This window comes from Protopterus annectens, chromosome 2.part0 (assembly GCF_019279795.1).
Source record: "Protopterus annectens isolate FY-2018-M chromosome 2.part0, PAN1.0, whole genome shotgun sequence".
NCBI lineage: Eukaryota > Metazoa > Chordata > Ceratodontiformes > Protopteridae > Protopterus > Protopterus annectens.
The window spans coordinates 1371463926-1371489561 of NC_056728.1; the positions used below are offsets into that span (position 1 = coordinate 1371463926).

The 25636-nt window shown below is 41.6% G+C and overlaps 1 protein-coding gene across 1 annotated transcript; it reads right to left on the bottom strand.

Annotated features, from left to right (window-relative positions):
• Positions 1–6165: 6165 nt before the first annotated feature.
• Positions 6166–24086, bottom strand: TIFA (TRAF interacting protein with forkhead associated domain). The gene is made up of 2 exons (XM_044061547.1): positions 23833–24086; positions 6166–7200 (listed from the first exon to the last, which is right to left on the bottom strand). The coding sequence occupies exon 2, from the start codon at positions 7174–7176 to the stop codon at positions 6589–6591; it is 588 nt and encodes a 195-aa protein (XP_043917482.1). The 5' UTR covers positions 7177–7200; positions 23833–24086; the 3' UTR covers positions 6166–6588.
• Positions 24087–25636: the final 1550 nt, after the last annotated feature.

Consider the following 25636-nt stretch of genomic DNA (forward strand, 5'->3'; position numbering starts at 1 on the left):
CAAAATATGCGCTATATAGTACTACCTTGTAAGAAGGAGGACTTACAAATGGAAGATAACCGGGGTTTCCCAGGGATCCATACTCAGCCCAATGCTCCAGTATATTCATTATAGATTTCCATGCAGCCATTCTTAACACTAAGATAGTACAATATGCAGATGACAACTTTAGTCTGCTCTGGCTTTAACCTCTCTGAGCTCCAAACTAAAACTGCCTTCTCAACTACAGAAAACTGGATGCTTCAAAATAATCTCTCCCAGAATGCCAACAAATTAAAAATCTTACTACTCTCCCCCTAGACAAAACCTCCAATATTAAATCAGCCATGCCAACTCCACTACAGAAGTTATTCTTTTGCTAAACTTCTTGGGGTTACTAAAATGTGATGCCCACATTCAGAAACCCATCATAAACTTGGCATGCTGTACAGAAACTCAATTCCTCTCCCCTTCCACTAGAAAGATCCTCGCCATGACCTCACCATGTATGGTGCTCCCCTACTAACCAACCTAATCTTCCTCCATCTCTTCTAAACTGGAAGCCTGTTACAAAATCTCAAAGTTCGCAACCACATCCAAATACTCCACTCACCACTATACCTCTACACCAGCTGCAATGGCTATAGCTTCCCAACTACCTAGACTACCTCCAACTCACAAGCATATTTTCAAACCAACTAAATGTCCAACACTAGTATCTTACCATTATACACCCCCCACACAGATCTGTCCACCAAAATATAATCTCTGTATACAAACCAAATCATCCCACTGGTCAGCCACTTCTAACCTTTTCCTTAACCAAAAAATGAAATTCTCTCCCTCCATATCTAAGGATCTCTGAAAACTATGAACTCTTCAAAACCCAGCTCCATTCCTACCTCTCCTATAAATGAGAGTGCAGTTGTGCCTACCCAACCTGCTTAATACATGAACATCTTCCTTACTCACCAGGGATTAAGCTTACTTTAATGTTAAGAGTTAAAGCCTGACATTTCTAACTTATGTATAAATTTAACTCTGTACTACTGTTCTCAACCTGTAAATATGCATTATATATTTTTGTCTATGTTGCAGCTTAACCTTGCTTAGTTTTGCCATTTTATAGCTACATGTTTCACTAATATCTCTGCAACTATGTATTTTAGTTTGTATTATGGAGCTTTTCTCCCAGGTCCTCCACTGAAAACAGGTTCTTTGTGCCCAGTGGACCTCCTCAGTCAAACTGGAAATGTTAGCAGTCACCCAGTTACCACAGGCCAAGAATAGCCCTCAACAGCAGGGGCCAAATTTTACCTCTTACCAACTGTAGTTTGGATCCTGGATTGACAAGAATGCTTAATAACTATAACAATTTGATGAGTACTGCGGTTTGTTTGAACACATGACCAGGCAAAGAACACAAAACCAGCCAAGTCCCTTGCATCTGCCCACATAATGTGGGTACTAAATGTTTGTAATACTGACTCAGGTAGTCTGACAGAGCTGGTATCACTTAACATATGACCCAATGGCTAGGATACCAGATTCAGGAAAGAAATTATGAGGACCTTATGTTAACAGACCCAAAATAATTATCCATGTGCACAGCCAAAAAAAATAACATTCTGTTGCAACTTTAATCAACTGCAGTAGAATGGCACCTTAGTAAATCGGAATAAATCCTTCTTACATTGCATTCTGTCTTCTAGATTTTTTATACAGAAATTCAGCTCAGTTTCTGAAAGATCACAGTATTCCATAAACTGAATTTTTCTTGGTCCTCCCCATACTTTTCACATGCGTTTGGGATCTACCCGAGTAGATCGACATGTTAAAATACCGAAAACTACTTCACAGACGCCAGAAGATAGACAAGGCAGAAGACCGACGGAGGAAGACACCGACGCCGAGAACACTGCGATGGGGAAAGGATGTGTAAGTATGCGGTAGTGACGGACGTTAGGGTGCAAGTAAGGTAAGTGTGTGATGTTGGCGGTGTGTAGGGGTAGGGGTGGGATAAGTGAGTTAGGGTTAGGGCGCGGGTTGGGTGAGTGTGCGATAGTGACGGACCTTAGGGTAAGGGTTTGGGTTGTAGATAGTTGTGTATGTATGGGTTAGTGTTGGTTCGTAAGGATTGTGGTGTGCTTGTGTTGTGTGTGTGGGTTTTGGTGTTTGTTGGTATGATGTGTCGAGTGTATGGGGTGTCGTCGTGTTTGTGAACTGTCGATCTTCTGGCGTTGGTGAAGTCATTTTCGGTATTTTAACATGTCGATCTACTCAGGTAGATCCGTTTGTTGATATATCGGATGCATCCCTTCCTCCATTTGTTCATGGGAGGTCCAGTTCTTGTCCTTCAATGCCTCCGTTTGTTCTTTGCCTAGCATACATTGCTACCCTCCTCAAATTTGCCCCTTTTGTCCTGCCTGAAGTGATATCCTAGTATTCACATGCCTATTTCATAATATGCTCAGGTTTCTGTTGCTCCCATCTCCAAATCACACTCACTATATGAAGCAGTCCTACTGTCATACCCATGCTCCTGGCACTATACTCTGCATGGTCCTCTACCCTTTCCTGTCAGTCAAATCAGAGAGTTCACACTTTTTGTAACACCGACTTGCATCGTGTACAGTTCCTTTACACTCATGCCTTCCTTTAATCCATTCTGCTTTACTTGCCGGTTCCTGTCCATTTACTAACAGTTTACACAACAGCTTTCTGCTGCCCTTTTGCCTTTGTCCATCAGGGGTTCCTGGACCAAGACCTCAATTGCTACCACCAAACACATAGTAAAACACCCACAAGCCAGATAACAGATTCAATGTTACTCTACATTGCTGTGTTGTGAGCCCAAGGTAAAGTTCAGGAATCTTTGTATTGTTTGAGGACTTTGACTTAGTTGTAAATTGACATAATGGCATACCTATGAAAGCCAAAATGCTGCTGAAGCAACAGAACATGGATTGAAAGGTGACTTTGAATCTCATGATCCAGGTGAAAACATGGTTTGGGTCTACATTTGAACTCAAACTCCTTTTAGAAACTACATGGATAACAGAAACAAAGGCAGTCCTTCACAGTAACCCATTCAAAATGCTACATTCTGGAGATGGAATCAATGTAGACAGTTCAGCAGATTAAAAACTTACCATGTGCAGCAAGTGTCAAAGGTGTACAGTGTCAAAAACTCCCTAATCCTGCGCAATAACTTTTCAGCTGGCAGCAAGACCAACAATCAGGATAAAATGAAAGCCATTACAGTCAGGACTGCCAAGAGGCTTGCAGGTCACCTAATATTAGTTTGGGAACCTGGAAAGAGCACACAAACAATACTAGACAAGAGATCACAGGGAACATAAAATACCTAGTCATACACACAAGTAGCCATAAGTTTTTGCTATCCTTTAGAGCAATTAATAGATGCCTACCTCCCAAAATGAGCAGGGCCCATACATAACAAATTTGGTGTAAATTTGTTTCAATTCATCCAGTCAAGACTACCACAGCCAAAATAGTGCTTTACTTCACCATAGACTGGCAATTCATTAAGTCAGAAAACAAGTGCGACTTGTGAGATTTGTATTTGTTATTGTAAATACAATTCCTAGTGTAGGTTCTGTAGAGTCACCAGTTTTACAAAGAAATAGATCAACTAGGACTGGGTCTTTATGGATCAAAAGGAGCTGTAGGTCACATGCTGTTAGGCTACCAAGTACAAGGACAGTTGTGCTCATCTTTTAGGATAATTGAAGAAAGCATTTCATTTCTTAGTAATATTTAGGCCTTACCAATTGCGCAAAGTTTACATTTGAACATAACCCAAAAGGGGACAATGTACTTAATCAGCAGGATGGACTTATTTTGAATCTTCATATTATCCTGGAAACTGACTGAATGACAAAAACCAGGTCACTTACGCCAGTGTCTCACTGAAGAGTACCACTTATAATGCAAGAGGTAGAAGCGGCTGTTTTTGCAGAATTTTACTTTGCAACACTTGGCTGTTTTTTGTTGCAACAGGTAAGGGTGTATTCCAGCCCTTAGTAAGAACTACTTCTAACAACTAATTCTACTTTTTGACAAGTACAGTGCGACTCTGGTGGGTGTAAATAATCTCAAACAGCTGATGGGAACTTAGACTTCAGGAAAGTGCTGGATAAGTAAATCCAAGCATCTAGCCTTCTAATCTTTGACATCCATTAAGCCACTCTGACAGAGCATGTACACAAAGGACCACTACAGCCCACTTAGCCCGAAAGTTCCTCACGCAGCTGATCTTTCTAGTCTTACCCATCCAAGTAACGACCATTTGTTCCATTCACTACCGAATCACATTACTGTAAGTAGGAACTGTCTAAAGGCATTTCACTGCCATAAAACCTTCCTTGGGTCTTACTACAGTCCCACACAGAGTGTCATATTACTTTTACTTGTGCCATTTTAAATGACAGTATCCACATGTGCTTTAGTAAATATGCAATACATTTAAAAAATAACCACCCCTTTGTTTTCCAATGCATTTTGTATACTGCACACCACTTATTGCTTCTATCCAGTTTAGGACCCTGGACTGATGGCAGCCTCCAAAAATGCAAACTGCTGGGGTGTCAAGTAAAATGAACATTTACTCTGGATTCCTCTTCTATGCAGCCAAATGTCTCAGCCCTCTGTGTTGCTGAGCTAATAAGTAGTGTAAGTACGGTCACCTCCAAGTCCCTTTCCTCACTAGGTGTCACCATTAACCCCCCACACACACTAGTGCTTTTATAGAAATCCAACTGGGCAAAAGCCCAGTTTATTGTGGAGGCCTGGGGAGAAAGCTCCAGATAAAATAAATACAAAACTAAATGACGTATACACAGTTGTAAATATAAAAATACAGTTGTAAATATAAAAATAGACAACTTTAGGCACATCAGTGATGTCTACATACAAGTGTTGAACAGAAAGTGATTAAGCAAGGAGGTATATACAACTTAAGACAAGAGAATCAAGTATTTCTTTGAAGGGGGTGATCAGAAGTGGCATACGATAAAGCAATAATGGATAGGAGAGGTTATGCAGAAACAAACAGTTGGGAAAGGGGGTGGCATACGATAAAGCAATAATGGATAGGAGAGGTTATGCAGAAACAAACAGTTGGGAAAGCAGGGATCTAAAGTTGGTGTGGGAGAAAGAGCAACATAAAGTAGATGGATATACATTACTTTGTTCAAGGGGTGATGTAGGTTAGTATCACTATTTAAGCTAAGCAGTTGCATTCCATGTATAAGAAATGTATCATGTTGGGTTAGGTTGACAATTTTGCAGTGATTTTATGGTGGGATGGAGCAGAAACATGAGTTTAATCCACATTTCAATGATCTTTCAATTTTGTCTTAATATTAAGGGGATGAAGTTTTAGGACTCCTGAGCTTTAATAAGAAATGTGGTCCATTTAACATTCACTGGAACTACTACTAGAAGGAGAGCACCTTAAAAATGCAGCATCCCTTCCCTCGGTGTTGCAAAGGGAACAGTGTAATATGAACCCAAGTGCCTGGCATGATCAAGAACTCAACCTTATGACCTTCCCGTCACAAATGGGAACTTGCACTTCTTTACTTTCTAGCCATCGGGTCAGAAAAATTACTCCAGTATTTTCTAGCTTTATCAAGAAAGCATTTCAGGTTACAGCTTGCCATGGAAGTCTTCACACTATACTCATTACAAGAAATACCAGATGACAGCCCAAAGCTATTTGCATACAGGTGCATATGTGGTTTAGGCCAATGACCACAAGGGACCTTTTTAAGCCTAGCCATACATCCCAAATCTGACAAGTTCCGATACCCTTGATAAGTGCAAGAATGGGCCTGGGAGACTAACCATTTACAGGTACCAGTTTACATTAATGACATAGGTGCTAAATCAGGGATCAATTTCCAGTTTCCCATCCAATTGTCCAAGTTGCACTTATTGGGTTAGGGAGGAACTCTGCTTCACATGGATGGGGATCCTGTTCCATAGACTGGGTAGTCTCTGGGATACATACCTATCTCTCCAACATCTATTCCCATGGGCCTCATATACACACACATATACCACTCGGACTTTCCCAGGACAAGTTCCAATCTGCAAGTGCAAGGATAGTGAAATAACCAAATTAAGTATGTATATACCATGAAATAAACTGGATGAAAGTCGAATACCTTATTGCCATTTTACTTCAACATTCCAATTAATCATGAAATACAATACTAACAAATAACTTCAGGTTTTTAAATTTTTGTTTAGTTAAAATTCACAACAGGTTTTTAAATTTTTGTTTAGTTAAAATTCACAACTGGAAGCAGCCTCTCATTTTGAGAGGAAGTCTCAAAACGTATAAAAACATACAAAAATATTAGAAAATGAATGCAATGCTTTGCCTCAGTATAGCTAACATTTCTTTAAAATTGTAAGTTAAATAAAAATATGAACTATACAATATTTACAATGTACATTTGAAATACTTGCAAAAGCTTTAATTCACTGGCACCACTAACTCCAACTAAATTGGGGAGGGGGGGGGGGGGGGGAGAGACAGCTGGCTGCATCAACAGGAATAAAGCCTTCCAAATAGAGTTAGAGAGGGTATGTTGACTCATTTTCATCCATCTCTGCTGGCAAACTGTAACTGGGATACTGGTAGTAGTTGCTGCCAGAGTTCAGTACAGCAGTCTCAGGTACAGGTGACAAGGACGACACCAGGGGAACTTCTTGTACAACTGGTGATCTGGCTAGCTCAAAACAAGTCTCAAAGTGAGTCACGGACTCTCCATCCTCTTTCTCAAAAAGAATCTGAAATTCTCCAAACCTTATCAAACACTTATTGGGCAAAGTTAGTTTGTTCAAGAAATCTAGCACAGTGTTTCCTACTGCCATCTTGACCTTCCTGCTGACATTCTTAATCTCGAAACAAAGTTCAGTACTGTTGAATTGTCTGAAGGCCTGAAGGCTAAACTGCATACGGGAGGCTCGAGGATCCAGTAAGACAATACTGCAAGTCTTGCTATCACGGCCAAATTTTAGTATTTCATCAGTCTGATATCTCTGCCTTCTGCCAAAATGTATTTGCTGAAATATAGGCTTATCACGTTGCATGGAATGATACAACTTCATGCTAAGGTGTGTTAGAGTCTCCTCAGTATCTGCATCATCAAAACTTGACATTGCTGCATATGCCCAAGTAACGACCTATACATAAAAAAAAAAATTTTTAAACAGCCAAACGTCAAAAAAATTTTAAACAGCTGTAATTAAGGCTTTTGAGGATCATTAATTTGTTTTTTAGGACTACGCACTTGATGCAAAAGTTGTGCAAGGCAGAGAAACTAATTCTTGACAAGATGCCAGGCTTTCATATTACAGTACATAGACTTAATTATGCAACTTTAGTCTGCAACAGTAATTGGAGAATGGTGTTTTCAGGTATATCTACAGATGCGTCAAATGTGTTGAATGATTAAAGCTTTTGAAAGATCATAACCTGACCATTGTTGACAACTCTCTTGAACACCAAGTTTCTATCAGACAGGAAACTATCTAATCCAGCTAAACTTCCAAGGGAACATCTTTAAACACTGTACTCTTCCCTCATCAGATCTATAAACTCAAAGCAAAACTAATATTCCACACTATTTAATGTTAGCACTTTTCGTACACAATTTTACATGCACTTCAGACATTAATTACTCCCAAAATGCAATTCCCAAAATGCAATGTTTTATAGTCCACAATTAATTACAAAATTAAATGCATTGGATAAGACCCAAATGATAATTACTAAATCTCAAATTCATTTTATAAATATATATTCATACTGAATATATATAATTCATACTTGTATATTTGACCTAAAGATGCGTCTCAAATATTTACAAAAATAAAAAAGCTTGTTTAAAACATACATATTCCTCATGTATTTACACATATATACATAAAGTTTTTCTTAAAAAGAAAACTTGATAAACAAGTGCCAAAAGCTATAAGAGCAGGCTTCGTTTAAACCTGGAAAGTGCCACTATTCTTTTTCTTCGAGCTTAAGCTCCCATGGGCCTCCTCTTATGTTCCCATCTGTTCTAAAACTGTAAACACAAAACTATGAGACTGGTATTCTGCTATACGTCTAGCTAGGGCAACTTATGCTGTATAAATGCTCATAAATTGGTTGCTTAAAGTGACGTTCTGTCTTACCCAAATAAAGAGAAACATTGGCTGCAAGAGAAGCATCTCGTTTAAGGTCAAATATACAAGTATGAATATATATTTTTTATAAAATGAATTTAAGAGATGTAGTAATCATCGGACTATAAAACATACTGCATTTTGGGAGTAATTAATGTCTTCACTTTTAGAGCCATGAAAGATGGTCCTATATGGCCTCTTATTTTTCCAAGAGAAGAAAAAAAAAAAGAATCAGTGCCTAAACACCCACATTATGAACCTACTCTACACCAACAAAACAATCACTCTGTGACTGGACGGGTTCTTAACTGAACATATTCCCAGCCTACAGAACAAATTACCTCTACAGGTTAAGCCAAGTACTACATTATCTACCTTTAAGGTTAGTTCTAATGACTGGATGGGTAGACACAAACTTACAACCAGGGTTATCATGTATGGATCTGAGATTTGGGAGGAAAGCATTATTACGAGCTTGTAAGGCACAACATGAACTAGATGTAAACTAGGCATCTTGCAGTTCATCATCACTTGCTTAGCACTGTTCCTATGTTCCTGTTAATTCTTGGATTACTTGCTCAATCCTATTTCAAAATTGGGAGGAGGCTAGAGGCCATCTCTGCAATAAATTACCAAGTATTTCTTTCTGTTTCTTGAACTAATCTGGATATAAAAAAAAAAAAAGGCATTCCACTCGTGACATGTCTTTGGGAATAATTTTGTCCTGTTGAATTTTATACCAGCCCAACCCCAGTGCCCTACATGCACACCAAGTCTACCAGCATCCTGCTTCCAGCCCCCCCCCCCTCAAGACTTGCTCCAGTGTTGCTCTTAAGGGCACCCTGGGGGCTTTGCCATCTGCACACACCACTTTTTTCCCTTTCCCCACCCCATGTTAGAGGGCAACTCTTCTTTGACCCCTAACAGGTGTCACCAGCAAGCACTCTCACCTGTCGCTACATCAGTCACCTGAGCCACTAATCGAACTCTGCTCTGCTGGACCATAGTAAGGGCTTTATCTCTCAATGCCACTGCAGTGGCTCTTTGGGAATAATATGGAAACAAATATTCCCAGATGCTCCGACTGGCCTATATTTGCCTGCAACTCAATACTATTTTACCATACTACTGTTTAACATGCTCAACTCAATACTTCCTCTCATGTGACTTTGCAAAGAGAAATCTCCGTCTGCCTACTTTCTACCAACAATACTATTTTTTCCTTTCCAAATTCATTTTTCATCTTGTATGAACATTCTTTCATACTCATTTCAAAACATTTACCTTGTATATTTTCTACTGATTTGACATTTGACTGCTATAAAATTCCCACTGGGTAAGAGCCCATTTTCAATAAAGCCCTGGGGGAGAAAAGCTCTAAAGTATAAAACGTTTTAAGAAAATAATCTTACAAGCTTTAAAAGATACCAGATTCCACATGAAATGAAAACAAACTGGTTAAGACTAGATGGGAGAATACAGAGGTATAAGGTACAAATAAGTATTAGTTTACATTTAGGGATAATTTATCTTGGTGTTGAGCAAGAGCACAGACAGCTTTTTCCAGAAGTCTTTCAAAATGGTTTTGAAGGACAGCAGAAATGGTACTGACCTTATGGATATAGGCAAGGAGCTCCTGGCCTTAGCAAAATGGTATGAATACAGACAATGCCTAACATATATGACAGGTCTGTTGACCGACAGGAGTTTTTGGTCACTGGATCAGAAGATGACTGGGAACATAGTGCTGAACAAGCAGATGGATGCTGGATAAGTGGCAAGGAGCTGTGTACATGTTAGTTGAAGGGGTAGTTCAAACCAATGTAGGCTTTTAATGCTATACAATGGTGGGTTCTACATTCTTCCCTTTGCAATGTAAATTGTGAGAGCAATATTACTGCAGTAAAAAGTTGTCTTACTGCAACGTTCCATCTGTGTTGTAGATCTTCGTTCATTCATTACGAAGAGGACCGCAGTTCTGTCCTCAGAACCGATACGACCCTTTCCAAGCTCGTGCCAGCCAAAAACTCAGCTAAGACCTACCCATAATGCCCCTCTCCTAGTTACTTCAGATAAGAGTTTACCCACCTTTAGATAATAAGATGTAGTAATAGGAAAAAAAAAAAAAAAAAAAAAAAAAAGAGGTTCTGTCTGAGCCAATACCCTAACCAGGAGTCCTGCAGGCGGTTGGTGAGAGCAAGATGCAGAGGATAGGAAGAAATGATCCGCTGTGGCAACCCCTAACGGGAAAAGCCGAAAGGTGATTATGGTCTCAGGAATATCTTCCTTAGGGCCACCCAGGACTCATAGCTGGGGACTTTGTCCTAATGGTAATGAATAAACAAAGACTTATAACAGTGTCTTACCATAACATATTCCCGAGACCATAGAACCAAAGATGCTCATCCTCCAAATCCAATTTATAATGAGATATAAAAGGTATGAGGTCTTGCGGAAGAGGCTGCTGTGCAGATCACCCAGAGGGTCTGGAATAAAAACAGAAGTAGCCAATGATCTGGTAGAATGAGCCTTTATTCTGGAAGGAAAGGATAGGTTATTCTGTTGGTAGATAAAAGGTAATGACATTTCTAAGCCAGGAGAATAAAGTCACTTTGGAAACAGGTTTACCCAATCTGGGTCCTGCAAAGGCCACAAATTGTTTTCCTGAAGGATTTATAGACCTGCCCAAATAAACTGCCAATGCACATAAAGGGTGTACAAAAAAAAGATACTCCTCGGTTAGAATGCTGAGGGAGGAAAACTGGCACGTTAATAGACTGGTTAATGGAAAAGTCAGAAAATGACCTTGGGCAAGAAAGAAGGGTCAGATGAAGGGACACCTGTGTGGAAGATCAAGTAAGGACCCACTCAAAGCCTGCAGCTCAGATACTCTTCCCGTTGAATAAGTATACGTTTTTCCCCCCCATGACAAAAATTGCACACGACATGAATCAAAAGGCTCGAAAGGAGAGCCTGAAGTACCAAAATCAAGTCCCAGGGTTCTAAGGGAGGCTTGACATGTAATACTCCTTTCAAACAGAGTTCTTGCATAGGCAGTGTGACATAATTGAATCAAAATTATGAAAAATTGGCGATAGCTGCTACAGTGATTGAAGCGGAGGCTCCTGCATGCAAAACAGTAGTTAGGTACTGTAGGATCTTTTGAAAAGGCATAAAGAAAGGGTCCAAGTTCTGATCTTTGGCCCAAAGAGAGAACCTAGTCCATTTACTAGAATAAACTTTTAGTGGAAGGTTTGTGTGAAGCCAGAAGACTTTCACGAACAGGAGGTGGGATGTCAGGCAGACTGGCAATCATTGGAAGTGAAGGAGCCAAACTGAGCAGGTTTGGATGAATCAGTCAAGGATGAGAACAGGTCTTGGGAATGATCCAGACTGTGAATCAGATGAGGCCATAGGGAAGACCTGATGGCCAATCAGGTGTCCCCTCTGTGGTTCCCCTGGGGTGAGGGGGGTCAGGACAAAGCATCTGCATTTGTAGTTTTGGGGGGAGCAAACAGGTCGCAGCAAGGCTTGCCCCAGCATTGGAAGATCCAATCCGCTGTTACAGGATTGAGGGACCACTCGTGAGGCATCAGGACGTTCCTGCGCAGATTGCCCATAATAAGGTTGGAACTCCCAGGAATGTGTGTTGCTATAAGGAAGCAGTTGGAAGCCATCACCCAGTGCAAAATCCTTATGACTTCCCGACAGGGGGGGGCAATACCTGGTTTTGCCTTGCTTGTTGATACACCACACGACAAGACATATTGCCTGACTGAACTGCAATAGTCCCAGAGGGTAGGGACACGAACACTTGCAACGCTAGAACTGCCCTCACTTCTAGGACATGTGTGCAAATTAGCCTCCATGGGGGACCAGGTGCCTTGTGACAGTCTCCCTGGAAATGCCCCCCACCTTAACAGGGAAGCATCTGTGGTCACCATGGCTGTGAGCTGAGGAAGACAGAACAGTCAACACCAAAGATTCATTTGTGGGTTCATCCACCATAACATTTCTTCCTTGCAGCGGTTTGAAAGACATAACGTGGTAGAGTGGGTAAATTAGCAACGACCAATGTGCAGAAAGGAGCTACTGTAGGATTCTCATGTGCAGTCTTGCCAGTGATACCAACATAACGGCAAACACCATGGAGCCCAAGAGTTGCAGTACAAGACGAGCTGGCACATAGATCTGAGAAGGTGGTCTTGGATTTGGTGCGTTATGTTCAAAAACCTGTGGGGGTGGGGGGGGGGAGCTTGACAGGATGTTGTGTCGAAGCCTGCTCCAATGAATTTGTGTCTTTGGTGGAGATACGAGATTTATCCTGGTTGACTGTAATCCCCACGCGGACAGCGAGACCTTGAGTGTAAGAAGATCCCTGGTCAGAGCAGCAAGGAGCCAATCGTCTAGATAGGGAAACATCGGAAATCCTTGTAGTCGAAGATTAGCTACCATAACTGCCATACATTTGGTGAACACTAGAGGGGCTGTCGAGGGACCGAATGGCAGTGCCCTGAACTGGTAGTGATTGGCTCCCAGCCGGGAGCAGTGATCCATCTTTATGTGGTAGTACGCGTCCTGGAAGGACTCTTAGAGCACATACAGTTCTCCCTAGGAAGGGAAACTTTGAAGTTTGATAAATTTGTTCAATAGGCCGAGATCCAGGATTGGTCTTCAGTCCCGGTCTTTTTTTGGGCACTAAAAACAACATCTAGTAAAACCTGGATCCTGTCTGGTGGTACTGGTTGGATGACTTTTCCTTAGCAGCTTTTCTATTTTTAAGGCTGGTTACTTCGGGGATGGGAGTTAAATCTAAATGGTATTTGGTAGCCTCTGGATATTGTTCTCTGCACCCAAACAACGAGATGCCAGGCCAGTAGATGCAGAGAAAACAACCCCCCCCCCCCCAACTGCTTCCAGAGGAAATGCTGCTCAGGAACACTGGTAGGGTCTGCTGGAGAAAGAATCTCTAGTGCCCTGGTTATGTGGACTCCCTCTACCCCGAAAGGGAGTTACACCCTCTGGGGATTGTTCACCATGAGGGGCAAGAAAAGGTCCTTGGGATTTCTTGAACCACATTTTTTTTCCCCTTCTGGTTCCTGGAGTAGGACCTCTAGGGGGTTGGAAAGGCATATGCCCACAGCAGACAAGGTCTTTCTATCTTTCTTACTACGTGTAAGTGTGTCTCGTACATTGGGTCCAAAAAGTGCAGTATTTAAAGGGGTCTGGGAAGTCACATAACCGCATCAGAGCATTACGCTTCATGACAACACCTGATGCAGCAGCTCAAGCTGTCCCCTCAGTACCTGATGCAGCAGCTTGAGCTGCCCCTTCGGTGGAGTGAGATATCAAACGCATAGAGGAGTTGAGAGATGGATCGAAGGGTAGCTAGCTGTGAGGCAACAGTATCACACACTATCAGGGAGGACCCCACCAAAGAGGGAGACATTTTGGAAAAACTCAAGACATATAGAAGTTTTGATACTTAAAGGGAGTGCTACAGTTTTGCCACACAGCAGGAGTAAAGGCTTAGGCCTGGGGTTCTATTACGATTATAAGTTGTGAGATGTTTTGTCTTCAGATACGAGATGTTTATTTGCAATATAAAAAGTTGATTAACAGACTAAGAGCAGGACAAGATAGCGGATTGTGGGTGATGTTGTATACCATAGTAAGTTGTACGTATTTGTAGGGGGATTCTTAAGCCATCTTGGGGAATGTAGGGTTTCCCCAAGTTAGCTGGGTTGTGTTTTAAGCCAAATTTAGCAATTCTACTATAGCAGCTTTCTAGCTTTTTCTTCTGGAAGTCTGTAAATTAGTTAGAATTGGGGCCCCATATGACAGCATGGGCAAAAGGTAAGTTTTGGCCAGGGTAATGTTGGAAGCTCCTGTGAGAGTTTTAATTCCTGTACAGCATGCCTAGATTTGAGATACTATTTTGTATATGTAAATGTCGGAAAAACACACTACAGATCATAGAACCCCATGACTTCAGGCCCTCAGATCCCACCTTAAACAATTTCCTTTAATAGTTAGTTACTATACTACTTGCCACATCCACCATGAGGTCATATGCAGTGTCACATTTTGTGTCCCACTTTGAATACCTACAAAAGTTACAGCCCCAAGTAGACTCAACAAAAAAAATACACCGTTCTCAACATCTCCAAAATGTGAAACAAAAGGGTAAACTATTTTAAATATAGAAACATAACTTAAGAATCTGCCTCCGAGCGTTTTTTTTTTCTGGCTATACTACTCAGAGACAGCTCCACGTGGTCCTGCCGAGTGGTCCTAGCTACAGAGAACTGAGAAAAGTGACTACTTTTTTTTCTGTTTTTTTTTTTTTTTTACAAGCTTATACTGTTATTTTAAACAAGCTTATACTTTTTTTTTTTTTTAAACAGTTTGCTGCATTTTATAGTATCTGCACTTAAAATTTTATCTTGTCGAAAAGTAATCGAAATTCTGTGTTTAATTTAACTATTGAGGCTGCCCACTAAAGTGTGCTAGCCTGTGTAACTGATTTATTGCTGCCTTCTGTACGAGTGTTTTCTAACAAAAAAAAAAAAATAATCCTTGTTTTCCCGCCTCTCCTCGACTAGTTTAGACCAGTTTACAGACTTTGCTGTATTCTGGGCTGTGGTGTAGTTCCTCTGTTGTCCATTACCTTACTTGGATAAGAAGGAAGTTTCTTTGCTCACCAGTGGGAGTGGGGAGCCTTGAGCAGCCTATCTGTCCCTGAAGGAAGTGACCTCAGCGCAAGAGCTGTAGTAATTGGTTGTTTTGGACCATTTCTAGCTCTTTTCAAGTTCCCAAGAAAATGTGCATTAGCGCGGCTTTGCGCGATTGTGCGCATAGCCGGTTAAACAGGGTTAAACTCTTCCTGGCTCCGCCAAGTCTGCTCTTCAAATTTTCCATTAGAAAGCTCTACCCTTAGAATAACCAGTCTATAAGCATAGCACTTGTTCTCTAAGCTACTCTTCTAAGCAAGCACTCAAACTCAAGTAGCACTACATCCACCTACCACCCCAACCACTTCCCTTGAAAGGCACAGCACTCATAATATTCTAGCATGTCGAGTGGTAGATTGCTAGCATCTTCTCCTGCTCAGTTGGTTAATCTGGGAATCTTGAGACAATGCTACAATTGTCTCATGTACACAGACAACCCTCTCCTCCTACCAACAAACACAAATACATGTGAGAGATGCAACTATATAGCAACTGGAGGCTGAACTCTCAACTCAGGACTGGCAAGACCAGACAGGAGGAGAAGGTAACCACACACACACACACACACACACACACACACACACACACACACACACACACACACATACCCCAACTGCAAATCAAACACATAACAAAAACATACTCGGAGGCTCTATTAAAAAACTTACCAAAAACAGAGGCTCCCAAAGTAGACACCCAAAAATCCACCACCTCAAAACATAACACATACTTCAATAAAATCGGTGACAATAAATCACAACCCTTAAGGCCAAACACTATGCCCGATACACTAGTGATGGGTGAGGTGACTAGTGATAGGTGACTCTAGTCAGACACACTGACGTCCCACTTACCAGGCTGAGCAAGGAGAGGGTAATGGTAAGCTGCCTATCGGGGGCTAGGATCCGCCATATAACACATGCACTCGGGTCACTCAAAAGCACGTACAAATATGACTCAGTCATTGTCCATGCCGGCGTGAATGACCAGAGACTTACCTCCTTGGACTACATGGAGACATTGAGGAGCTCTCCGATTATGTAGCCCAGGCTGGTATGACCCTGACCAGCATCCTGCCCTCACCAAGAATGATGCCACAATACAAAGACAAGATGATCAGCTTTAATAATTGGCTCAATTACTGGTGTCATTCTAGGGGGATCCAATGTGTCTGCTTGAGATAACATGCTGGACAAGCCACGCCGCTTCGCAAGGACGGCTTGCACCTGTCACCACTCTGCTTCCGGATATTGGCTAAGGCTCTTGCCACCCCCATAGTGCCTTTTCTAGGCAAGGCTCAAAAGACGAACCCACCTCCTTAGAAAACAAAAATGGAATAAAATTAAGGGTAATGCTGCTCAACGCCAGAAGTCTAAATCTCAAGATGCAGGCTCCCGAAGCACTCCTCAGTATGGAGAACATAGATGTCTGCGCTGTAACAGAGACCTTGTTTAAGGCTCCTGAGAGCACCCCAGCGCTACCAGGCTTTACCTCGTATCATGCTTTTCGGCCCCAAAACCTGGGCCGAACCACAAAGGGAGGGGGAGTGTCCATATTCATCAAGGACATCCACTTGGTGGCAACTCATGAAGCATCGGAGACCATCCAGGTGCAGCTAACTGCAAGCAAAACTGCTATACAACTGGTTGCATGTTATAGATCCACCCTCCCAATCTCAAGAACCCCACTCAGCCTTCCTGAAGACATTGGAAGATATGAACGTCTCACCAAATACTATCATATTGGGAGACTTCAACTACCCTAACAGACTGGGTGCACTATTCTAGCCCCATCACCCTAGCCCAAAGGTTCCTGGAATTCATAATCTCAAATGCAATGGAACAACTAGTCACCTCTCCCACAAGGGGGGATAATATACTAGACCTGATCATCACAAACATGGGGACAAAATGCTCCACACCAGAAGTATTGCCCTCACTGGTGAGATCTGACCACAAACTAATCACCCTGGATATACATTTACCACCTCCACCCCCAGCACAAAAAACTAGTGTGAGAAACTTCTCAAAAGCTGACTTTACACTTCAAGACTGAGATGTATCATTTAAGCCCTCAGGGCCAATGGAAACCACATCCCACAATGCTGAAATCCTACACAAATGCTTTCTACGGACATCTCCAAGAATGCATGGATCGTGCAATCCCAAAAAAAACCAAGACCCTCTCCACCAAAAGAAAGCGTCCTGTCTGGTGGACCCCAGCCATAAACAAATTGTATAACAAAAGGAAGCTACTGCAAGACAGAGCAAAATCCCATAAAGGGAAGGCATCTCTGATCAGCACTAGTAGAAAGCTACGTTCTCTCAAAAATATCCAAGGCCAACTTTGAGAGATAAATCACCAAGGACACTAAAGATAACTGCAAGGCATTCTTCAGTTATGTTAGTAACCTGGGCGGAAACACTCAGATATGCTCAGAGTTGGTACACAATGACAAAAAAATTTACCGAACCCACAGATCTTGCCAACATCCTGGCAGACAGGTTCAGTGCAAATTTCTCCCCTCCATCACCTCCAAAAGAAGAAACTCATCCCAGCTGAATGTAACCTCCCAGTCATTTCTGATGTCCAGGTGAGAACCGCCCCAGTCATCTCTGATGTCCAGGTGAGAACCGCCCTCGACAAAGCAAAAAACACAGCATCTATGGGACCTGATGGTATCCCCGGCTGCGTGATACGTGACCTCCAAGAGGAGCTAAACCCGCATATAAAAATGTTATTTAACCTTAGCCTTACTACAGATTATGTACCTGAACACTGACGTACAGCAACAGTGGTACCACTCCACAAGGGAGGCTCCACTAAAGACCCTGGGAACTACCGCCCCATAAGCTTGACCAGCCTGGTTTGCAAAGCTATGGAAAGAATTGTTATGGAATTCAACATTGGGGACCTACAGACACTTGATCCCACCCAGTTCGGCTTTATAAAAGGCAGATCCTGCCTTTTGAACCTGGTTGACTTTTTCGAAACAGTCACTAGAGCCATTGAGGAGGGCAAGGCAGTCCATACAGCCTACCTGGACTTGGCTAAAGCCTTCGACACAATACCCCACTCGGGGATCATAGAAAAGCTAAACAGATTAAAAGTAAATCCATATATGTCACAAGATGGGTTGTAAACTGGCTAAAGAACAGAGCCCATAAAGTCAAGATTGCGGGAGCTAAGTCAGACTCAAAGCCAGTCACAAGTGGTGTCCCACAGGGCTCTGTCCTGGGACCCCTCTTGTTTGGCATTTACTTCCCCGATGTGAAAGCAAACATGGGAGGGTTGTGGCTGACAAAGTTCGCAGATGACTGCAAACTAGGCACCATAGTCGATACACCAGCTGACACATGCATCCTACAGAAAGGCCTCACCGAAACGGACAACTGGTGCCGGAATCACGGCCTTAAACTGAATGCCAAGAAATGTATAGTCATCCCCTTTGGGAAAAACAAAATATCCACAAATTATCACATAGACAGTAACCACTAAGTACCGAAAAAGTAATCAGAGACCTGGGGACCCAAGTTGATTGTGACCTCTCATTTTGACACCCACGTTGCCAAAGTGGTTAGAAAGACTTTCTACCTTGCCCACCTTATCATGAAGGGGTTCACATCCAGATCAAAGGAGGTCATCGTGCCCCTGTACTCCTCCCTTATCAGACCCATGATTGAGTACAATGCTCCATTTGGTATGCACCTCACCCGGTACTTACAACAGCTGGAGAGACCCCAGAAGTACCTCGCCAAGAGAATCAAGGGTTTCCAACATATGTCATATGCTGCCAGGCTAAAGAAACTCCAGCTCTATTCAGTAGCATACCGCCTGCTCAGAGGTGATCTGTGCCTGACATACAAGGCCATGTCCAACCAGGAATTGATGGACATGCTCCACCTCAAAAAAATAAGAACCACAAGAGCCAAAGATTTAAACCTCAGCACAAACATGAATAGAACATGCGGGAGAGACAGATTCATAACTCAGAGGCTTCACATACTCTGGAACAAAATCCCAGTCCATGTTAGGCAGAGCCCCTCGCTGTGTCTCCAAGAGAAATCTTGATGAGTGGATGGGAGATCGTAGGTTTACCCCGGGGGTCACCTCCCTCTGTATCGCTACTTAACAGAGGCACAGTAAACTAAATTTTAAGGCACAGTAAACTAAATTTTAATAAGTAAGGGGGTCTTCAATGTGTCACTACTAGACAAATGCACAATACACTAAATTTATTCTATACACTTTAGTACCACTACATGGGGTGGCGAAAGCCACATCTCTATGGCTAGGCTTGCAAATGCCTCAGGGCAGATGGACTGTGAGGAACCTGAACTTTTTAGACTCAAAAATGAGGATGATTCTCCTAATCAGATACACTTGAGGGCACTGTTAAACAGGTTGCCCAGGAATAAGCACCGCCAAAACCCAGCTCACTACACAACACCCTGTGACGTGTTCAAATAATGAATGGATATTCATGGTGTCTTCACCGGCCTCATGAATAATCACTGGGTAGTCAGCACATTAACTATAGGAGGCACTACAATTCAGTAATGTTAAAGAAACACCATAACTAAATAGTAATGGAAAATGACGGTTAGCAATGAGCTGTTTATTAATACAGATTTAAGACCAAGTGTCATTATGCGGCATGCATACTGCTCAACTACCTCCAATTTATCCCGACGTTGATTAAGAAATGCACATCTGGGTTCTGCAGGATACAGATGTTATTACTTTGCCTTGGTTCACATCTTACAGGCTAGGGTTTGGCCTAGGGTTAGCCCTAACCCTGTCCCCAAGTGGCCTGTTGACCCTGTAAAATGTAGACCAAGGCAAATCAATAACATCCGTCTCAAATGGAAAATAGAGGGGAGATTCTTAAAAGGTAAACTCTCACACACACACAAATAAAATTTCCTAACCTATTTTTAACACATCAAAATTCATTCCAAGTGCTTTATTTATAATTTTAGCCCGTTTTTCACAACATGGCTACCAATGGGGGCCTGATGCATCAATGTGATTTGTTTTCCCTCATCCTTTTCTCTTTACTATAACACTTTGTATGACTCATGCCAGACAAAGTAGTAACTGAATTCCCATGCCATTGACCTATAATGGCATTTGGGAGGGTCACTTATTTTCTTTACCTTCTGTAAAATGACAGCTTCTTTTCTGGTCTCTAATCACCCCCACTTATGTTTGGCTCAGACCTAGTTTCACACTATACTTAGGTTATTCAGCTACAACCACAAAAGTAACTATTGCAGGCCTTTGTTCAGGGTTTTCTTTCCTTGTTCAAGAGGAATTGAGAGTGTCCCCTCCCCCACACTACTGCAGAGGTGTTAAACTGTCACTGCACTAAAGACACCCTTGCAGAATCGATTATTCTTTGATTCCTCCCAAAAATAGAAATCTTGCTCTTACAAACTTAGAAAGTTGCTACATACTAAAAATACGAGGCAAAAATCTGGACAGTTGAGACGTATGGTGGAGCCCCCCCCTCTCATTACTAAACAGCAACTTACTATTACTAAACAATATCAGGATAATTCAGCGACCAGTGAAAGGCATACCTCTCAACGGTCCCCAGTTAAGGGACACCCCCGATTTTGACTCACATTTTCTCTGTCCCTCTTAATCCCTCCTAAAAATATTGGCTTTTGGATGAAAACTAGTGAATTGCACTTAATAAGAGTTTATAGACTGCTTTTACTTCAGAAAATATATACCAATTCATATGCTCTGATGCTGTCAGTCTCAGGTTATACGCATACCACGACGACCGGTCTTAATGCATAAATCTGTATTATACAACGACCCCCCTCCCCAATTAATTCAAAAACGTGCATGCTGACCAGAGTTATAGTAATGGAAAAAGGTACAGCAACGGAGAAAGCAAGATCTCTGTTGCTTCACACTGTCTCGCTATGTACTCCTTTAACATAGCGACACAGTTTGTAAAAAGCAACTGAGATCTTGCTTTCTCCGTTGCTTCTGCTCACAGCTCTGATGTACTGCGTAAGCATACGCATGCACAGTACATCAGAACTGCCGCAGAATACTAGAGAGCTGCGGAAGGGCAGCAAGGAGGCATTATACAATGCCATTTCAGAAAAGTAATTATTTTTTTCTTAAATAATGTCGTTGTATAATAGCAATAACCCACTTCTGGGTGTGGGTAATGCTGGATTTACCCACAGTTGGCCAACCCTGGGTAAATCCAGCATTACCCACACCCAGGCGTGGGTTTTTGTATATTATTACAATGACCCCCCCAAAACATGCATGCTGATTGGCCAGCGTGCCCGTTGTAAATAGAGTTATACTAATGGAGTTGTAAATAGAGTTATACTAATGGAAAAAGGTCCGGTCGCCCGGACTTTTTTCCCTTAGTATAACTCGTTTTTTTAAAACGGTCTCGTTATCTCCGTTGCTTATTTTAAAGCTGTCTCGCTATGTTAAACCCATTTAACATAGCGAGACAGTGTTTTAAAAAAAAAGCAACGGAGAAAGCAAGATCTCTGTTGCTTTTTTTAGTGTTTCGCTATGTTAAATGAGTTTAACATAGCGAGACAGTTTTAAAATAAGTAACGGACATCTCTGTCTCGCTATGTTAAACTCATTTAACATAGCGAAACACTAAAAAAACGCAACGGAGATCTTGCTTTCTCCGTTGCTTTTGCCCACAGCTCTGGTGTACTGCGCAGGCGCGCAGTACATCAGAACTGCCGCAGATGCCAGACATCTGCAGAAGGGCAATAAACAGGCATTATACTATGCCATTATTTAAGAAAAGTAATAGTTTCTTTTCTTAAATAATGTCATGGTATAATAGCAATAACCCACTTCTGGGTGTGGGTAATGCTAAATTTACCCACGGTTGGCTTTGTTTGGTCCCGAGGGCGAACCACGACAACCATGGGTAAATTTAGCATTACCCACACCCAGGCGTGGGTTATTGCTATATTAACAAACATGCCTCTCAGCCTTTTAAAGCAAAACATTTGGACAAAGCCTAAAATGATGGCAACTACAGATTTTAGGAGGAACACACCAAAAATTAGGCAAAAATCTGGACATTGTGAAAGTATGTACAGTTGAGAGGTATGTTAATAAACTGTTACTATCATACACTATAACTGCGTCTTTCTTTAATTCCAGGTACAGTGCTTTTTCTTTACAATTACATTATAGTGCCCCCCTCGAGCATACAGCGGCGATTGTTTGTCAAATTTAAGGGCAGTTAATCAAGCTTCATTTTCATACAACTTCGCGGCCATTTTGACATGTCAGTCACATAAGCCATGCCCATTCCTACGCAGACCGACCGGGGAAGTACTATTATAAAACACCCACTTAAAATTACCGACCGGGAAGGCAATATTCTACAACAGTGCCCATTTGAGATCACCTATGTCTCATTAATTCTGGTTTTGTCAACAAACCTTGATTAAAGAAGTTGTCGGGCATGTTCTAGAATATTATGTAATGATTCAGTTCCAGTGGAGGAACTAATGGCACGTGAACAGACGAAAAATGTGTATGCAACTACGGGATATCCCTGGTTACAAAAGGATGTACTTCAGCCTGGAGTAGAAAATAACACCCTCACGCACATTTGTGTATACAAAATAAATGGTTGCAATGCTATTTTTATAACAATATGGTGACATTAATACAACAGAATCCGTAATTAATGAATGCAACCGCTACGCGCTTTTACAGTTTCGTTAACTCTTTAGACTCTCGGTTGTAAATCCCGAGCCAAGCCAAGCTTGTTCAATTTAGGTCACTGCTCTACACTGGCCAAGGCACAAGCGTGCCACAAGGGAGCATCATAGGCGAAACCGAGGGCAAAGAAACACTCCAAGCGCAGCAAAATCCTTTTTAATCAAGTGCACTGCAAGTCAACTAGGGTAACAAATCTAATAATCACTCAGCTAAAGCAACAGACAAGAGTGCCCCTTAATCATGAACACGTTAAGTTTACTCTATCTCTCTCTCTCTCTATATATATATATATATATATATATATATATATATATATATATATACACACACACATATATATATATATATATATATATATATATATATATATATATATATATATACACATATATATTATGGAAAGCAGTACAGCAAGCTGCACATGTTCTTAACAATATAACAACTAGCACTATACTTCAAGTGATTTGGTCACAAGCACTACTGTTTTGTTAATCTCAGCACAAACATGAATAGAACATGCTGGAGACACAGATTCATAACTCAGAGGCTTCCCATACTCTGGAACAAAATCCCAGTCCATGTTAGGCAGAGCCCCTCACCGTCTCTCTTCAAGAGAAATCTTGAAGAGTGGATGGGAGATTGTAGATGCCGGGGGTCACCCCTGTATCGCTACTTCATAGAGGCACAGTAAACGAATTTAAATACGGGGGTTTTCAATGTATCACTACTAGACAAAGGCACAGTACTCTAAATTTATTCTATACACTATACACCTTAGTACCACTACATGGGGTGGCGCCACATCTCTAGGGCTAGGCTTGCAAATGCCTCAAGGCAGACAGCCTAGTACTAAACTATGAAACACCCCCAAATCACGGGAAAAATGGGATAATGAGAACGACATTCGCTACTGCGAGCGTTATGTGCCACGCGATTACAAACTATAATACAGACACAGCAAAAAAACGTAGCAAGTAAGAAATTAAAATTGGTCTCGTGAGTCAGATTTGGCGTGAAATCAACTCTATTACATTCAGTAAACATTCCGAAAACACCATTGACTTCCGAAAGTACATGGATAAAAATGGCATCATCTAGTTTATACAACATCTAGATTCGACACGGACAAGTTTCAAATATCAATTAAAATTAATTCTAACCTTACCGTTGTTAAATATCTGAAGATTACGTATGTGGCTGTCTATACCACTGCCTTTAGCCACTGTTCACTAGATCCTTCTTTCTTCTGTAATTTACCCGTTACATAAGACCTCGTCAGCTATTTAAGAGACTCAGAACATAAGATCCTCCCCGGCCTCGTTAGACTAGCAACGTCATCATCACCCTTCTCTTAGCACACTTTCTACTCATACAACCAACCCTCTTCTTTTCGAAGTCTTTCTGCATCGGTGTCAGGAACTGTGGCGAGAAATAGGAGGAGGAAGCTGATATAGTTTTCTCACTGCTTTGCGGTACTTGTAGTTTTGCGAAATAATTCCATTACAAGTAAAACGTAACAGCTGCCGCTAGCCCCTGTTGTTTTAGTTATTTTTGCTTATATCTTTATTATATCTCTAGTCGTAACAATCAAACCAGCGATCATTTCACAGCGAATCTAAAATGATCGAAAACTGCACAAAACTAAAAGTAATGTTTTTGCAAGGGGAAAGCCCCTACACTCCCACACTCATTGCTAATTATATAGACCAACAACGAGCTAGCACGGAGTAAGGGCAAATTCCCTTACCCTGCTGCACCACAATCTCATTCAAAAAGCTACCGGCAAAAAATTACTCGAAGAAGAACGTTTGCTCAGGTTGGGTTTTTTAAATCATTAAAATAGGGTGCCACCTTTTCAAATGCCCAAAGTGGGACAATTGTGGTACAAACATCAGATTTTGCAGGCCAAAACAAAGGGCAGAACTTCACATTTTGCCTAAATAAACGCTTATTCTTGTAGCCTTTTAGTTGCGTATTGTGTTTCTGATGACATTTAGGTGTTTCAGATACAGAATAACTGTTTTATGCAACTACTACAATATAGGAAATAATTTTGCCTAAAATCTCAGGACATTGGCCATTTTTACAATTTTTTTGCAGGACGCAACTGTCGACTGCCCCCTCGCAAAGTGGGACAGGTGGTAACCCTAGCCTTTACTAATGTGACTGCTCACTCTTATGAATTACAACCCTATATATTAGCACAAGTATTACCATTACAAATTATTGTAATAACTAATGGGTGATAAAATCTTTTGATAATTTGAGTTCATTGCATCATTTTTGTTTTGCTTTTTTGGCCGAACTCCAGTCTCAAGTATTTAGGCTGACTGAAACACACCTAACCCATCGCTGAAAGGAATATATTTTAATTATTTTGCTGAATTGAAAAGACATAAAATGACGAGAAAGCTAGAGGGATAAACAGGCAATGGTACAGTTACTTATGGGATTCTCTGCCATGAAGCCCGTCACCTGGCCAGTCTAGCAAAGTCTACCATTGCTTTTAAGGTATGCTGAACATCATCTACACACTCCTCGCATAGCATGGGGCATAAAGGTGCCATTCAGTCGTAACAACCTCAGAAATGATTGCTCCAGTAGGAACAGTAGTCCAAGGCAAACCAAAGAGAACCTGCACATCCAGGAAGGAAAAAAGACTGGGGGGGGGGGGGTGGAAACAGTGAAGGTAAGGACATTTACCATTATGTTAAGATTTTACACAACTGTACTATGTCCTTACATTCACTGCTGCAGTATTCATAACGTATGTGAGAGTGCAAAAGCTCAAGCAGAAATGTGGGAGGAGAAAGCAGCAGTGCCATCCAAGAAGCCATAAAGAATGGCAGCAGCAAAACCATCACTAGCTCTGGAGATACCACCCATCGGGTAATGTTTGGTGAAGGTATGCCCAGAAGTCCAGGTAGCAGCTTCAAGAATAGAATTAGCATCTAAGCCTTTGAAAAAAG